Source organism: Gopherus evgoodei, chromosome 7 (genome assembly GCF_007399415.2).
Source record: "Gopherus evgoodei ecotype Sinaloan lineage chromosome 7, rGopEvg1_v1.p, whole genome shotgun sequence".
In the NCBI taxonomy this organism is placed as follows: Eukaryota; Metazoa; Chordata; order Testudines; family Testudinidae; genus Gopherus; species Gopherus evgoodei.
The window spans coordinates 72,452,013-72,469,571 of NC_044328.1; the positions used below are offsets into that span (position 1 = coordinate 72,452,013).

The 17,559-nt window shown below is 47.9% G+C and overlaps 1 protein-coding gene across 2 annotated transcripts in view; it reads right to left on the reverse strand.

Moving 5' to 3' along the window:
* TLL2 (tolloid like 2) overlaps window positions 1-17,559 on the reverse strand; it is a 202,793-nt gene that overhangs the window by 65,112 nt on the left and 120,122 nt on the right. For both annotated transcript variants that reach the window (XM_030570612.1, XM_030570611.1), the window contains 3 exons: window positions 15,075-15,245; window positions 3,723-3,840; window positions 1,266-1,444 (listed from right to left, as the gene is read on the reverse strand). In XM_030570612.1, coding sequence (XP_030426472.1) covers window positions 1,266-1,444; window positions 3,723-3,840; window positions 15,075-15,245 — 468 coding nt within the window. The remainder of the gene's footprint in view (window positions 1-1,265; window positions 1,445-3,722; window positions 3,841-15,074; window positions 15,246-17,559) is intronic.

The following is a 17,559-nucleotide window of genomic DNA, read 5'->3' on the forward strand; positions in this document are numbered from 1 at the left end:
GCCAAATCACCAAAATAAAACTTAGAAAATATTTTATTTTGGATCCACCCGAACTAAATGTTTCAAATTTTTTTGTCGGCAGTGTTGTAGCCATGTTGGTGATAGGATATTAGACAGATAAGGGGGGTGAGGTAATTTCTTTTATCCAACCAACTTCTGTTGGTGACAGAGACAAGCTTTTGAATTTACTCAGAAGAAGAGCTCTGGGTAAGCTCCAACACTTGCATTTTTCACTGATAGAAATTAGTCCAATAAGAGATTATCTCACCCACCTGCTGTCTTAATTTTTTGGACAAAACAAAAAAGTTGAAAATAAAATTGGTTTGGGTGGAATGAAACATTTCATTTTGGGTTTTTTTTAACCTGTTTAAAAATAAAATCAAGAGTAAATTTGAACCAAATTTTGAATAAAAACAAAACATTGTTTTGAAAATGTCACAAGAAAAACACTGACCTCTTTTTATTTATTTTTTTTTGCTGAAACAATTTGGCAAATTTGACACAAATTCACATCATGCTTCTGGTGACCTAAATCTGTATAGTTCAGTGAAAAAATGCATTGTCAGAAAAATTTCACCCAGCTCTACTCAAAAAGGGCATTTCTGTATTATACCCACTGAGACGGACAAAAGGCCTAAAATGAAGAACAAGTCTCTGTTGGGCACAACTCCCTTTCCATATTGGTTTCAAAATGCATTTGATCCTATTTCTCCCATATAACATTACCACAAGAAATGCTCTGGAAAAGTCAGTCACAGCCTAGCGCATGTCCTGTAGTGCTTGTTGTCATGTTGGAAAAGTTAAAGAGAGCTCACAATTACGACTAGCTTATGCAACTCTTGTCCTAATGTGCATAATCAGACAGATAAAGCAATGTCTGGCATCGAGGGAAGCACCAGTACCATTTACATTTCTGAAGCTAGCAAAATAATGATGGGGCTTCTCAGCTATTTTGTAAATTCCTTTAATATAATTCTGTTTAGTAAATATCTGTGGCTGAGAATTCCAGAAGCGACTAGTGACATTAAAGGGGACTGGATCTTACCCTCTGAAAATTCCCCTCCTGGTGTATTAAAATTGCTAGTCACTTGAATATTTTGGCTCTCTTTCTCTGCAATGCCTGGCATCGTAGTTTGGTTTCTTTTTGCAATAACTGAGGTTACCCAGTGTAACTCTTAGCTGAAGAGGAATTGTGCACAAGCCCAGGGAGATCTGAGGTTTCCTCCACACAGCATCTGAAATTGGTATAACAGCTTCTTCTTTACCTTGCTGTATGTTTTCTCTGATGATCGTGACATGCTGGTCCCGGTCGGGCCGCGTGTGCTCGTGCCAAAACCCAACCACGTGACCCAGCTCGTGGGCCACGATGCCGAACTTATCACAGTTCTTGCCGATGGATATGGCCTGGGGACCACCCCCTCGGCGACCCACATATGAGCAGCAACTGGAAAACAAACAACTGGATGAGTGATTTTAATGGGTGAAACCATGCTGGTATGGCTGGAGTAGCATGTGTCTATCAAATGGCAGAGTATGCACCACTGCCCTGCTGGATGGAGTCAAATCCACTGAAGAATTTAGAATTATGTAGCTAGGAAGGCAGAGATGGTGTCCCTAGCCTTTGTATGCCAGAAGCTGGGAATGGGCACAACAGAGGATGAATCTCTTGATGACGGCCTGTTCTGTTCATTCCCTCCGGAGCACCTGGCATTGGCCACTGTCGGAAGGCAGGACACTGGGCTAGATGGACCTCTGGTCTGACCCAGTATGGCTGCTCTTATGTTCTTACATTTTATTGGCTCAAGGTGCTCCAGAGAAGACAGGTCGAGAGATCATGCATGCTGTGTATCTCTCTCTCTTTCTCTCTCACACTCACATCCCTTTTAGCTTTTTTATCTGAGGTAGGTTTTTGGAGCAGAACAGCTTCGGGTCTCCCTACGCTGCATGCTAGTGGTTTTTTGTTTTGTTTGGTGGGGTGGTTTTTTTGCTGAAGACCATGGTATCTCTTTCTATTGAGAGATAGGCCTGGGAAGTTTGGATTAGATCTGGACTCCACCAGGTTTGGAGATGTTCAGGGGCAGCCCCTCTGTGATGAGGAGGCATGAAGCTGGAATCGGATCTGAATTTGGAACTCCCCCAAATGCTCAGGCCCATCTCAGCAATAGCATCCAAAATGGCAAGACCCCCACCCAGAGAGGACACTAACTTATGCTGGGTATTTGAAACTGAGGCTAGTGTCTTCTTGGAGCTCAGGATGTGATTTCCCAGCTTATGTAGACATACTCATGCTAGTTCTCATTGAGCTAGCAGCTAAAAATAGTAGCAAACCCATGGTAGTGTGGACAGTGGCGAGCAGGTCTAGCTGCCCTGAGCACAAACTCACCTGGATCCCATGGCCCTGTTGCCACTCACTATCGCTTGTGCTACATTACTATTTTTAGTGCACTGGTTTGATGTGTTCTAGCGTGAGTATGTCTATGTGAGCAGGGAATCACCACCCTAGCTCCAAGGGTAGATGTATCCTGAATGGCAGAGGGGGAATGATTAGAGGGGACCAAGCACATTCACGATCAATAGATTTCCTAGGCAGAAAACCATGGGTCAGAGTTATGAAGGTATTTAGGTGCCTAAAGATGCAGGTGGGAACCTAGTGACATTTACAAAAGTGCCTGAGTCAGGTGCCTGAGTCTGACATTCCATCCAGCAGAGGGCAGGCATGCACCACTACCCCTGCGCCTGACAATGCCATCTCCCTACCTACCCACCTTCCCACAGTGCTTTGACACACCTTGGCATATAACACTTTTATCGCTTAAGGAAAGCCCTGGTTTAAAGAGCCAACAGGCCCAACATTTAGATTTTGTTTTTCCTCCCTTCCCCAAAAATCTGACAAAATTCTCAAATATGTGCATGACTTTGTTTTTTAAACGAACAAGTATTACAGGGGAAAGTGGTGGGGAATTCTGACATTCTCCTGCAGCATTTACCTCCCCAAACAACCTACAGACTACTGAATGAAGCCAGAGAGTGAAAAGAGTTAGAAAATAAACTATAAACAGAGAGACACTGTCCCATTTACTTCAACTGTAAGCGCTTTGGGGACAGAGATTGTCAATTTGTTGTGTGTTTGTACAGTGCCTAGCAAAATGGGGCCGTGGTCCATGGCTGAGGTTCCCAGGAACTACGTTAATTAATAATAACGGATACTTTTATTGTCAGAAAAAAAGCACAGATAGGAAACCAACAGCATAAATAGTGAAAAGGAAATTGGAGCCTATCCATGTGAACTACAAAAATCTATTCATCTGAACTACACAAGGGCTCATTAATAATGTGGCACTGAACTCGGGAGGTCTGATACTCTATTCCCAGTCCTGCCACAGCCTTCCTATGTGATCTGGGCCAAGCCACCTGCATGGAGCTCCTTACAGGACGGGGAGCTCAACTTCTCTGAGACTCATTCTGCCATTTGACAGAACCTCCTTTGGGGGCACTTAGATGGCAAGACATAGCCCCAAAGGGCTCACAATGTGTTTTATAGTATCTGATCTGTGAAATATAAAAAATGGGTGTAGGACACTTTTAATGTGTTTTATCAGGGAAGCCAAGGCCTGATCTTGCACACTGGCAACCAATCACTGATTTTGCTGGTACGGGATCCAGCAAGATGCCAGCGGGCCATGTAACTAACACTGCTACATGCTCCGGTGCGCGTCGCTTACCCACAGGTTCTGTACGTGAACACAATGAAGCTCTCCTCATCAGTCCTCTCCACAAAAGTCACGCAGGTGTGCTTCTCCCAGTGCCTCATGGCCTGTTTAAAAATAGCTCTTTGGCTGCCTGAAAAAGAAATCAGAGCAGAATAAACATTTAAGGCCCCATTTTTCCACTGTCCCTGTGTGTGATGTTGCACTCTATATGTTCTATGGAAATATGTTTATAAGTGTGAATATGATGTAACTGGAATATGCTTTATGCAAAAGGTCTCTTGAAAGATATCATAACAAAGGTTATAACCTACTGAATATATTCCTCCTATTTGTATACATGTATCATTTTTGTATCTGAGGCTAGAAATATGAAGTATAACTCTGAGGACCTACTGTAATTATTCAAAGTGTGGGCCATTAATGGTGGTTTAAAATCTTGATGGCTCCCATTGATTAAGACAATTGATTGTAAATGACTCTGTTTACTTGCAAACCTTCCTGTGTACTGGGGGCCAGCCCAGGAAGAATGGAGGCTGGGGTCTCACAGGACATGTGATTATATCACATGATACTGGAATCCATCTTAAATCTGATACTTTTCCATTTAGAAGAAGGGGTGGGAACCCAGAGAGACAAGATTCACGCCTTGTGGCAAAGCTATAAAAGGGGGTGGAGCAGGACAAAGGAGGCCAGCCATGAGAAAGCTCCGTTTTACCACCTAAGATGTCTGCTGGAACTAACAAGGACTGTGCCAGGGGAAAGGACTGGGCCCAGACTAGGAAGGAGTCTAGTCTGTGAAAGAAGCTTATTGGAACATCTCTGCAGGTGAGATTTACCTGTAATCAGTTTCTTAACGTATTAGGCTTAGACTTGCATGTTTTGTTTTATTTGCTTGCTGACTTACTTTGTTCTGTCTGTTATTACTTGGAACCACTAAAATCCTACTTTTTATACTTAATAAAATCACTTTTGTTTATTGATAAACCCAGAGTAACACCTGGAGTAGCAAAAAGCTGTGCATCTCTCTCCATCAGTGTTATAGAGGGCAGACCTTTCCAGGGCCACCCAGAGGATTCAGGGGGGCTGGGGCAAAGCAATTTGGGGGGCCCCTTCCATAAAAAAGTTACAATACTATAGAATACTGTATTCTTGTGAGGGCCCCTGTGGGGCCTGGGGAAAACTGCCCCACTTGCCCCACCCCCCGGTAGCCCTGGGAAAAATAAACATTTAAAAATCTTCCGCATCTCAGCACAAACCCAGTTTTGAGAAAATATCTTTTCAAGTCGCCTTTACAAGGTATCACTGGTTCTGAGTATCAGCTAGTGTTAAAGGGCACTAAAGCTCGTTAAAAAGGTTGGACAAGTATTTTCCGTCAAAACTTTTTCTGGATCGAAAACTAGGGATTTTTAAAAAGCAGAAAAAAATCATGGACAATGTCTGCTTTCCTTCAAAATTTGTTGTGGTTATTTAATTGAAAAACTGAAATTAGTCTGCCAAAACCTGAATATGGTTTGGGGTTTCAGAAGTGTGTGGCCAAATATTTGCTGCTTGCTGTGTTTGATTGTTTAAAGAAACAATAAAAAAAATCTGCTTAAAAAAAATCCAAAACTTTTGAATTTTAATGGCGTTAGATGGCTTGCCTCCTTGATCTTCTCCAGCAAAAGCACACACAACAACAGACAAAGACTCCTTCCTCCCAGATTTGAAAGTATCTTGTCTCCTTATTGGTCCTGTTGGTCAGGTGTCAGCTAGATTATGTAATCTTCTTAACCCTTTACAGCCAAAAGAGGAATTAACCCTTAACTGTATGTTTATGACACACTCTAAAAGCTTATCAGATGTCACTGTTCAATCTGACAGGGGCCCTAATAAGCCAAAGTTCTTTCAGCCCTTCTGGAAGGGTTGTGTCTTTGGTCAGAAGGACTTGTCTGCTTGCTGTATCAAAAGAAGGCCCTGAGTCAGTTTAAATGTAGACTTTTTATGCCAAACATCCTTTCTTAGTCAGTTGGTCTCTGGAAAACCCAGTTTGAAATGGTTTATGCAAGCGTCCCCAGGCATGGTACCTCTCTGGAGGTCTTTAGAGCCTGAGTGATTCACCTTAAATCACCATCCACTGCTTTTAGTTCCTGGAGGAGCTGTGGTATCAATCTCCCTCATTCTCCTCCACTGCCCCAAGTTGCATACAGTCCCTGGCCCAGAGTGATACATAAACCATTCATAAGCTTAATACAGTATGTATCCCCAGAGATACTGCACAAGGTTGCAACGTATGTCATAACAACCTAGTATGATATTAGTCTCTTTTGTAGCTGCATCATATGGTTGATACATTCACTTTGTGATTCGCTATAATCCCCAGATCCTTTCCAGCAGTACTATTGCCTAGCTAGTTATTCCCAATTTTGTAGTTATGCATCTGATTTTTCATTCCTAAGTGCAGTACTTTGCACTTGTTTTTATTGAATTTCATCTGCTGATTTCAAACAAATCCTCCACTTTATCAAGGGCATTTCAAATTCTAATCCTGTCCTCCAAAGTGCTTTCAACCCCTCCCAGCCTGGTGTCATCTGCAAATTGCATAAGTGAACTTTCGACTCCATTATCCAATTGATTTATGAAAATATTGAATAGTACTGAACCCCTGTGGGACCTGCTGGACACATTTCCCCAGTTTGAAAGTGTATTATTGATAACCATTCCTTGATTACTGTCCTTCAACTAGTTTTTCACCCACTCTTTCACCTACCTGCACATGACTGAGCCGTAGAAGGCAGGCCAAGCACATACTTGGCTAAAATAATGTAGAAATATCTTGTGGTTAATCTGAAGAGCAGAAATAGACTATTTTTCTTCTTTGCCCAAGGAGTGACTCAGTTATAGATCAGAAAGAGGAATGTGCTAATGCCATCCAGCAAAAGTAACAGTTTCAGCCAGCCAGAGGCTGGGTGAGAAGCTGAGAGTTAAGGTAAGCAAGATATATTTAGCAGGTGCCCCCTATGAGACTGAACTCAGGCCAGTGGGCCATTCAGGCTAGGCATAAGGCACATACAGAAGCCTGTGCGGTTACAATTAAAGCTAGGTGATTTTTTTGTTCAATCAAAACAACATTTAAGAAAAAATGTGTGAAAAATGTTGTTTCATTCAACTTTTGTTTTCCACTTAAATAAAGTCTTTTAAAAAATGGTTTTCATTGAGCTTTTCCTCTCTTGGGCTTTCCTTCTCCTTGCCTCCTTTTCCCTCTTGGGGCAGGGAGAGAAAAAGGTAAAGAGGGGAAAAAAGGAGGCGGGGTAGAGGGGTAATAACAAATTGAAAACCTTGGAGGCTTTTTTGGTTCTTGTTGCACCAAGAAGCAGAAAAAAAAAAACCCCGCTAAACATTTCAAATGAAATGAGAATTTTTTAGAATCCCTGACCCATCCTGCTCCTTGTTCCCTGACCACCACTACCCCTTTCCCTGTCCCCTGACCACACCCCCACAAACCTCTGCCCCCTCCAACTCCTCCTCCCTGTCCCCAGACTGTCCCCGGGACTCCCTTCACACGTCTCAGAGTAGGAGGCTGGACTTGATGACTTCTCAAGGTCCCTTCCAGCTCTACATTTCTATGATTCTATAAACATAGATGTCTTTGTTCACCTATCCTTCAGAAATTTGACACTTAATTTTCAAGTTTACATATCATGGCCTCCTATGAATAGCTAGCTCTAAACAAAGCTAATTGGAACACCAATTACAACCAAAACACTATAATTACATTACTAATTCTGATGAGTTATGCAGTGGCAAATAAGTGATCCACATAAATTACAAGAACTTCTCTGGCCTGGTCTACACTACGCATTTAAACCGAATTTAGCAGCGTTAAACCGATTTAACCCTGCACCCGTCCACACACGAGGCTCTTTATATCAATGTAAAGGGCTCTTTAAACCGGTTTCTGTACTCCTCCCTGACGAGAGGAGTAACGCTGAAATCGGTATTGCCATGTCGGATTAGGGTTAGTGTGGCCGTAAATCAACGTTATTGGCCTCCGGGTGGTATCCCACAGTGCACCATTGTGACCTCTCTGGAAAGCAATCTGAACTCGAATGCACTGGCCAGGTAGACAGGAAAAGCCCTGCAAACTTTTGAATTTCATTTCCTGTTAGCCCAGCGTGGAGCTCTGATCAGCATGGGTGGCGATGCAGTCCCAAATCCAAAAAGAGCTCCAGCATGGACCGTACGGGAGATACTGGATCGGATCGCTGTATGGGGAGACAAATCTGTCTATCAGAGCTCCGTTACAGAAGACGAAATGACAAAGCATTTGAAAAAAACTCCAGGCTATGATAGACAGAGTCCACAGCAGGGACTCAACACAGTGCTGCGTGACAAGCGTAATGGAAAGCCAAAGAATCAAATGGACCCTTATGGAGGGAGGGAGGGGGGACTGAGGACTCCAGCTATCCCGCAGTCTCCGAAAAGCATTTGCATTCTTGGCTGAGCTCCCAATGCCTGAAGGGTCAAAAACATTGTCCAGGGTGGTTCAGGGTATATCTTGTCAATTTACCCCCTTCCCCCCACCCCCCCATGAAAAAGAAGGGAAAAAAATTGTTTCTTGCCATTTTTCAGTGTCACCGTATTTCTACTGCATGCTGCTGGTAGACGCGGTGCTGCGGCCCTGAACAGCAGCATCCCCTCCCCTTCCTTTCCTGATGGCAGACGATACAAAATGGTGGAAAACCGTCATCAGCCCGTGAGTGCTCCTGGTTGGCCTCGGTGAGGTCATCCAGGGGCGCCTGGGTAAAAATGGGAATGACTCCTTGTCATTCCTGGCAGACGGTACAAAATGCTGGGTAACCGTCCTCATCATAGCAGCTGGAGCCTGAGCTCCATTAGCCCCACCACCCCTTTTGTGTCTAAAGAAAAGATTCTGTACTCCCTGGACTATCATAGCAGCGGGAGGCTGCGCTTCTCTCCCCTCTACACTTTAATGTCCTGCCTGGACTATCATAGCAGCTGGAGGCTGCCTCCCCCTCATTTTATCTCACTAAAAAGTCAGTGTTTCTTATTCCTGCATTCTTTATTACTTCATCACACAAATGGGGGGACACTGCAATGGTAGTCCAGGAGGGATGTGGGAGCAGGGAAGCAATGGGTGGGGTTGTTGCAGGGGCACCCCCTAGAATAGCATGCAGCTCATCATTTCTGCGGGATCTCTGGGGCTCTGACCCAGAGCGGCTGTGCTTTCTGGTAGACTTGCCCCATATTCTAGGCAGGACTGACTCTATTTTTAGACAAAACATAAAGAAGAGAATGACCCAGGGAGTCATTCCCATTTTTGTCCATGGGCCCCCAGCCGACCTCAATGAGGCCAGCCAGGAGCACCCATGACAGCAGCAGATGGTACAAAATGATTGATAACCATCATCTCTTCGCCAATTTACAATGGCAGACGGTGCAATAGGGATGATAACCCATATCTGCTACCTTGCAAAGGCAAATGAATGCTGCTGTGTAGCGCTGCAGTACCGCCTCTGTCAGCAGCATCCAGTACACATACGGTGACAGTGACAAAAGGCAAAACAGGCTCCAGGGTTGCCATGCTATGGCATCTGCCAGGGCAATCCAGGGAAAAAAGATGCAAAATGATTGTCTGCCGTTGCTTTCACGGAGGAAGGATTGAGTGACGACATTTACCCAGAATCACCCGCGACACTGTTTTTGCACCATCATGCATTGGGATCTCAACTCAGAATTCCAATGGGCGGGGGAGACTGCGGGAACTATGGGATAGCTAAGCAGGGTCGGTGCAAGGAAGTTTCATGCCCTAGGCGAAACTTCCACCTTGCGCACACCCCAGCCCTGCAGCAGCTCCCCGCCCTGAAGTGTGCCCCCGCCCCCATGGCAACTCCCCACCCCCTGGCCCAAGGAGCCCTGCGGTACCTCCCCACCCCAGCTCATCTCTGCTCCGCGTCCTCTCCAAGCAGGACTGCGCAGTGGAACCCCTGGGCTGGCAACTGCCGGCAGCGGAGTGCTGACCCAGGGGACCACCTGGGCTGCCGGCGGTGCGCCAGGGCTGCCCAGAGGATTCTGGGGGCCTGGGGTCTTCGGCGGCGGAGGGCCCCCGCTTCGGCGGTAATTCGGCGGCGGGGGGCCCTTCCGCTCCGGGACCCACCGCCAAAGTGCCCCAGAGACCCGCTGCGGGGCCGCCCCTGCCGCCGAATTGCTGCCGAAGCTGGACCAGCTGCCAAAGTGCAGCTGGGTCTTCAGCAGTAATTCAGTGGTGGAGGGCCCCCGCCGCAGGTCTCCGGAGCACTTCGGCGACTGGTCCCGGAGTGGAAGGGCCCCCGCCACCGAATTACCGCCGAAGATTGGGCTGCATGTCGGCAGCGGGTCCCGCTTCGGCGGTAATTCACTGGCAGGGGGTCCTTCCGACCCCCTGCCGGCGAAGACCGGGAGCAGAAGCAGCTCCGGGGGCCCGGGCACAGTGAGAGTTTTCCGGGGCTCCCAGAGCAAATGAAGGACCCTGCTCCAGGGGCCCTGAAAAACTCTCGTGGGGGCCCCTGCGGGGCCCAGGGCAAATTGCCCCCTTGCACCCCCCCCGGGTGGCCCGGTGGCGCGCTGACCCAGAGGAAGCCCTGGGCTGCCGGCAACGGCACGCTGACCCAGGGGACCCCCTGTGCTGCCGGATGCCGCAGCAGCGCACTGACCCAGGGGACCCCCTGGGCTGCCCACTGCCGATGCCGCTGGCAGCTCAGACTCCCTCTCCATCCCAGCAGCAGCGGCCACTCAACCACTTAAAAAAAATTGGGGGGTGCTGCTTTTTGGCACCCCCAAATCTTGGCGCCCTAGGCAACCGCCTAGTCCGTCAAAATGGTTGCATTGGCCCTGTAGCTACGGGATAGCTACCCACAGTGCAACGCTCCAGAAATCGATGCTAGCCTCGGTACATGGACGCACACCACCGAATTAATGTGCTTAGTGTGGCCGCGTGCACTCGACTTTATACAATCTGTTTTACAAAACCGGTTTATGTAAAATTGGAATAATCCCGTAGTGTAGACATACCCTCTGTCATGATTTTTTCATGATGAACCACACCTATTTTATTTTCTAATTAAGATAGAGGCAACTACAGAGGATAGTCAGCCACTGCATAGAATGAAGCTGAGTCGTCGTTATCATCAACATCATCTTGTAAATTGCACAATGAGAGTTAAGTTTTCATTGAGCTTACACTCACTGCCCCTTATCCAACCCGGCCCCGGCCACTTACCCCCATGTCCCAGCGCCTCAGTGCGCGCGTCGAGAAGCAGTGCTGAACAGCGCTGCAGCCACATGGCTCACGAGGGTGGGGCTGAGCTCCTCCCCGCTCAGAGCCACGTAGTAAGAGGAAGAGCCGCTCGGCCTGGAGCTTGCAGCCCCGTCCCCTTACCACGCGGCTCTGAGCGGGGCGGAGCTCAGGTCCCCTGGAGCCATGCGGCTGCAGCGCTGTCCAGAACACGCTGAGGTGCTGGGAGGATGGTGGGGGCGAGCCTCAGCCATTCTTGTGGGGGCCCCTGCGGGGCCTGGGGCAAATTGCACCACTTGCCTCCTCCCCCAGGTGGCCCTGGACATTTCATGAGTTTAACCTGTATAAGCTTTATGCAGAGTAAAATGGATTTATTCGGGGTTTGCATTCCATTGGGAACTGTGTATCTGGGTGCTGGAGATAGGTAACCTGCTGAGTGGTTTTCAGTTAAAACCTTCAGCTTTGGGGGCGTGGTTCAGACCCTGAATCTGTGTTGCAGCAGGCTACCATGTCTGGCTCAACAAGACAGGCTTCTGGAAGTCCCAGGCTGGCAGGGAAAACAGGCCCAGTGGTAATTTCAGCACATCAGGTGACAGTCCCAAAGGGGTCTCTGTGTCACACCATGGACTCCAACTGCAGCTGGACCTTTAGTGCTTAATATAGTAACCCAGGCTTGTCCTTCCTCCTTACACTCGATGTGTAAGGGAGGTTTAGGTTGGACATTAGGAAAAACATCCTAACTGTCAGAGTGGTTAAGCACTGGAATAAACTGCCTAGGGAGGTTGTGGAATCTCCATCATTGGGGATTTTTAAGAGCAGGTTGGACAAACACCTGTCAGGGATGGTCTAGATTGGGGTGGGCAAACTTTTTGGCCCGAGGGCCAGATCTGGGAATAGACATTGTATGGGCAGTCCATGAATGCTCATAAAATTGGGGTTGAGGTGTGGCAGAGGGTGAGGGCTCTGGTTGGGGTGAAGGCTTGGGGGGGCCAGAAATGAGGAGTTCAGGGTGTGGGAGGGGGCTCTGGGGTGGAGCTGGAGATGAGGAGTTTGGGGTGTAGGAGAGTGCTCCGGGCTGGGATCAAGGGATTTGGAGGGCAGGAGGGGGATCAGAGATAGGGCAGGGGTTTGGGGTGCAGGCTCTGGTTGGGGTTGTGGGCTCTGGGGTGGGGCATTTGGGGTGTAGGAGGGTGCTCTGGGCTGGGATCGAGGGGTTTGGAGGGCATGAGGGGGATAAGGGCTGGGGCAGGGAGTTGTGGTGCAGGGAGAGGCTCAGGGGTGCTGGCTCCAGGCAGCGTTTACTCAAGCAGCTCCCAGAAGCAGTGGCATGTCCCTTCTTCAGCTCCTATGCAGAGCTGTGGCCAAGTGGCTCTGCTGCGCGCTGCCCTGTCCACAAGGCCTTGCAGCTCCCATTGGCCACAATTCCCCGCCAATGGGAGTTACGGGGGAAGCACATGGGGGGGGTCAGCATGCGGAGCCAAGCCCCCAGGCTGCCCCTATGCGTAGGAGCACGGTGGGAGCCATGACGCAGCTTCCAGGACCCGCGTGGAGCAGCCCCCAACTCCACTCAAGGGCCAGCTTAAAACAGCTGGTGGGCTGGATCCGGCCCGCAGGCTAGATAATACTTAGTCCTGCCGTGAGTGCAGGGGACTGGATTAGATAACCTGTCAAGGTCCCTTCCAGTCCTATGATGAGTTACTGTATTAAAATGACTAACGAATATGATTAAGCATTAACAGTATATTTCATGCATACATAAACCAGTAAAGTACAGATTCTCTGCTTCTCCCATCAAGAGGCACACGTGCAAAAGGGAGAGGCCAAATGGCCAGAGCTGCATGGTGCTTTGTTCTGTATGTGACTACAATCTCGCAGCGTTCGTTCCCATGCTAGCATAGGGCAGGAAAGCAAAAGATGTAAAGCTCAGCTAATTACAGGTCTGTATTAGGTGCACATTTCCCTGGATCCAAGTGAATAAAGCAAAATTATTGCCCCCCAAAAAGTCCTCAAAGTAGGAGCAAAAGATAATGCGGGGAAAAAAGCTGGAGGGAGTGATTTCTGAGGCAAGATTGAAAGGTACATACACGGACAGATGGTCTGGCCCTGGCTGAGTGCGCAACACAGAATTCTCACTGAGCCCTGACACAGAAGCCAGGAGTAATTGCTGTCCTTTTGCCCAGTGCACAAGGAGGGCTCCAGGCTTACACCTACACCTAAAAGGGACAGATGACAGAGTTCTGCACTGTCAGCTAGAGATAAGTTTATGGAGGGGATGGTATGACAAGACTGCTTATAATGCAGCCAATTTGCGACTGCTAGCGGCAAATATCTCCACCGGCTGGTGAGGGGACACTGGATGAGGAGGGCTCCGAGTTACCACAGTGAATTATTTCCAAAGTGTCTGGCTGGTGGGTCTGGCCTACACGCTCAGGGTCTAACTGACTGCCATATTTGGGATCAGGAAGGAATTTTCCTCCAGGTCAGATTGGCAGAGACCCTATTGTTGTTTTTTTTACCTTCCTCTGCAGCATGGCGCATGGGTCACCTTCAGATTTAAACTAGCGTAGATGGAAGATTCTCTGTAACTTGAAGTTTTTAATCATGATTTGAAGACATCAGTAACTCAGCCAGAGGTTAGGGGTCTATTACAAGAGTGGGTGAGATTTTTTTGGCTTGCAATGTGCAGAAGGTCATACTAGATGATCATGATGGTCCCTTCTGACCTTAAAGTCTATGAGTCTATGAATGCTGCCATGCAGGAGGGTGGCACTGCACCTGTAGCACCCAGGGATTGCTGGAGCAGTTATGCCCACCTGAGTGACACAGTTCCTCCAGGATCTCCTGCTGGCTCATCGCCTCTGCACCGCTCCCTCCTGTGAGCTCTGCTGCAATGCAATAATTGAACCCTCATTGGGTAGCTTGGTTAAGAGAAGGAGATAGAACCATGGAGAAATATTTGAAGGGAGTAAATCTCAAGTAGAAAGTGCACTAAGAGAGGCCACAAAGGAGTATAGTGCAGAATACTAGGGTGAAATTGGGTTGAATATTGGGAGAAATATTGCCACAGTGAGAGATCAGACTGGAACAGTCTCCCAAAGGAAGTGGTAGAAAGTCTCATCACTGAAGTTATTTAAAGCGAAGGTGGACAGACCACTGTGGGATTTATTGTAGGGAAGGATCCTGCACTGGCCTGTGCAGGAAATGGGGGGGATGGTCTCTTTCCCCACATCTAGGGTTCTGTGGAAGTTGTGACTCCCCTGTCTTTAAACCCTTTCCCAGGCTACTCTGACTGAGGGTGGTAACTGGGCACCTCTCCTGTGGCTTCCCTCAACAAAGCACAAAGCACCGGGAAATGGCAGGATCCAAATGAATGTTTTAAGATGCACGTGGCTGGTAACAAAATAGCAAAGGACACAATGAAGTATGGCCTGGCAGGGCTGCACTAGAGAGGCAAAGACATCTTCTCAATGGATATTGCAACACAGTAGGCAGGACACCAGCCCCTCTCCAGGCAGCTACTGTTGGACACTGCTCAAAGGTTGTGCAATCAAGAGTCTCTGAGCTGTACTAAGAGATCCCCCGTTCCATTCAGGGATCCAGCTCAGAGCTCCCTCTTCCTCCTCTCCACTCAGTTGCTTTGTGGCTCGGCATCACACTGACCAACTGTGCAGAGGAGAATCGCAAGGCCCAGTGGTCTCGGTGGTCCAGTGGCCAGAGGGATCACAAGAGAACAGCCCAATGCACTTTCTTCCCCATGCCTGTGGGTCAAAGTGCCCTGCCTTTTCAGCACTCCCATCCTGGAGCTCTAGACAGCAAGGAAGCAAGCTCAGGTTTCAGATTCTGACCCACCACGGATCAGGAGTTTTAAGCTGTGTCCAGCTGCAAAGAGGTAGGCTGGACTGAGTGCCGAGGCCTTTCTCCTGGAATGTCAGGGGTGGGAATCAGTTATTTGTCCAGCCGCTTCGCCATACAGCCAGCCCTCTCCAGGGAAGGGCTTCCAAAGATCAGGCACTCTTGAGCCAGGAATGGAGAAGATCTCCTAAGAAAGGGTTCCCCAAGTCACAAACAGCTAAGCATTGTGTTTTGCTACTGACCAGTGAAATTTCCTCCAATGACATAGGGTATGACCCCTCCGGGCCAGATTCTCTCTGCCCTGGATGTGGTTGCCCTGCGGATTCTGGGAGAGGAGCCCGTGGCTGAGAGAAGCAAGTCTTTATCCTCCTCCTCCGTCGGCCTCCTTGAGAGTGTGGCGTTCCTCCTGTCATCTGCAAGACAAAAGTAGCAACACTGTTTAAATCCTCTTGCTTCCCACAGCAGCCCCAAGGCAATACCCTGGTCTCAGTGCACACAAAACAGAACAAGCCAGACCGTTAATGTGAACCAGAAGCCACATCTAGGTCTGCCCTTGTTTTGTTCAGGGCTATCACAGAGCTAATCTATAGCAGAAGGTCTTATCATTTGACCTTCCCCATCTTCAGTGCTAAAGTAGAAGGGGAATCGTCATTCTGCTGTTTCTTCACATTACAGCCAGGGCTTTGGAACTGTGCTCTGGCTCCACTCCAGCTCCGGCAAAAACCTGCAGCTCCACTGCTCCGGAGTAGCAACCTCACTGACGGGGACATTGAGTTAGAAGTCTGAGTAGAGATGGGCCCAAACCAAAATCCCAGATCCGAAAACCACCAGAGTTTGCCTCTAGACCAAATTGGCAGTTTAGACTCCTGGCATTTTAGATGAATGTAGATTCCATTGCATTGCATCTGTCAGTCAGTCAAAGCACAGGGAGACCGAACAATTACAATTATTAGGCCTTCCAGTGTAATCACAACTCTAGGGTCCTTCATATAAACTCATAACTACATCCTTGTCCTTTTGCCTGAATTTATTCCACGTGAGGCAGTTATTGATTTGGCATGTACCCTCAATTAATTGATTCATCTTCACACTAATGTGTTAAGAGGCTGAAGTCTATTCCACATCTACATTTTTATAATGGTAAAGTATCCATACCTACTTCTACTTAAAAGTGAAATCTGTTCTCACAAAATGAAGGAGCAACCTCCTAAATTCTCAGCTGAATAGTTTTCACATGTAATTTCCAGGCACTTGGGAGGGTCTGTGAATTGGGCAGTTTCTGCCAGGAGGTTGCAGGTCTTCACCATGGAAAAATAGAGAAATTTGATCCTCAGCATCAGTTACAAATCTGCGAATATTCAATCTCTTTTTTTGGTACAAAAAGAACAAAAAGTTAACAGGCAAAATGAGAAAATGTCTCCCCCTTACTTGCTAATTGGGCAACACTGTTAATTTCCATCTGCCTTGGTGCTGCTGCAAACACACTTGCTCCAGTTCTAACCGTGATTTATTAACTCTGAGGGATAGAATCAGAGAATCGTAGAATATCAGGGTTGGAAGAGACCTCAGGAGGTCATCTAGTCCAACCTCCTGCTCAAAGCAGGACCAATTCCCAACTAAATCATCCCAGCCAGGGCTTTGTCAAGCCTGACCTTAAAAACCTCTAAGGAAGGAGATTCCACCACCTCTCTAGGTAACCCATTCCAGTGCTTCACCACTCTCTAAGTGAAAAAGTTTTTCCTAATATCCAACTTAAACCTCCTCCACTGCAACTTGAGACCATTACTCCTTGTTCTGTCATCTGCTACCACCGAGAACAGTCTAGATCCACCCTCTTTGGAACCCGCTTTCAGGTAATTGAAAGCAGCTATCAAATCCCCCCTCATTCTTCTCTTCCGCAGACTAAACAATCCCAGTGCCCTCAGCCTCTCCTCATAAATCATGTGCTCCAGCCCCCTAATCATTTTTGTTGCCCTCCACTGGACTCTTTCCAAGGACAGTCCCTGCAGATCCTCTTTCGTTAATGACCCTCTGAAAGCACTAGAAATGTGGCATTTACTGCACCACAGACAGCTTCCCTGCTGCCTGTTTTAATCCTCTGCCTTGTTTTAAAGATCACTTACACACAGGCTGTACAGCCCACAGGAATTTCCAGCTGATGAGTCTCATGGTAGGTCTATGTTGCTATGAAAGGATGGAATTGTAGCAGGTGTAGAAATACCTGAGCTAGCTTTAATATAGCTAGCTCGGGTACTGATAGCAGTGAAGCTACAGCAGCATGGACTTCATTGGGGGCTAGCTGCCCAGTCATTACCCAGGGTTCCAGTGGGGCTTGTACAAACCACGCTGAAGCCCGTGCTGCCCTGCTATTGGAACCTGAGTTGGCTACATTAAGGCTCATGCAGGTAAGTCCACACCTCCTGCTGTCACATACCCCAGCTGCAGCCTGGACTGACCTTCAGTCCAGTACCCAGGGTACAAGCAGCCCCATCACAAAGACAAGCCAGTGACGACTCTAGTTAACCGCTGCCCCGGCTGGCAGCATCAGCACTGAAGCTGAGGGCTGAATGAATGGGCCATTGACAACTCCATTTTCACCCTGGGATGGGCTGTCCATCCCACCGAGGCAGAGTAGGTTGCTAGGACAATTAACAACCTGGGGGAAAGCCAGAGACTGAAATACCAGTTGATGCTGAAGCCCAGCTCGGCAGGGGCAGGCTGAGCTTG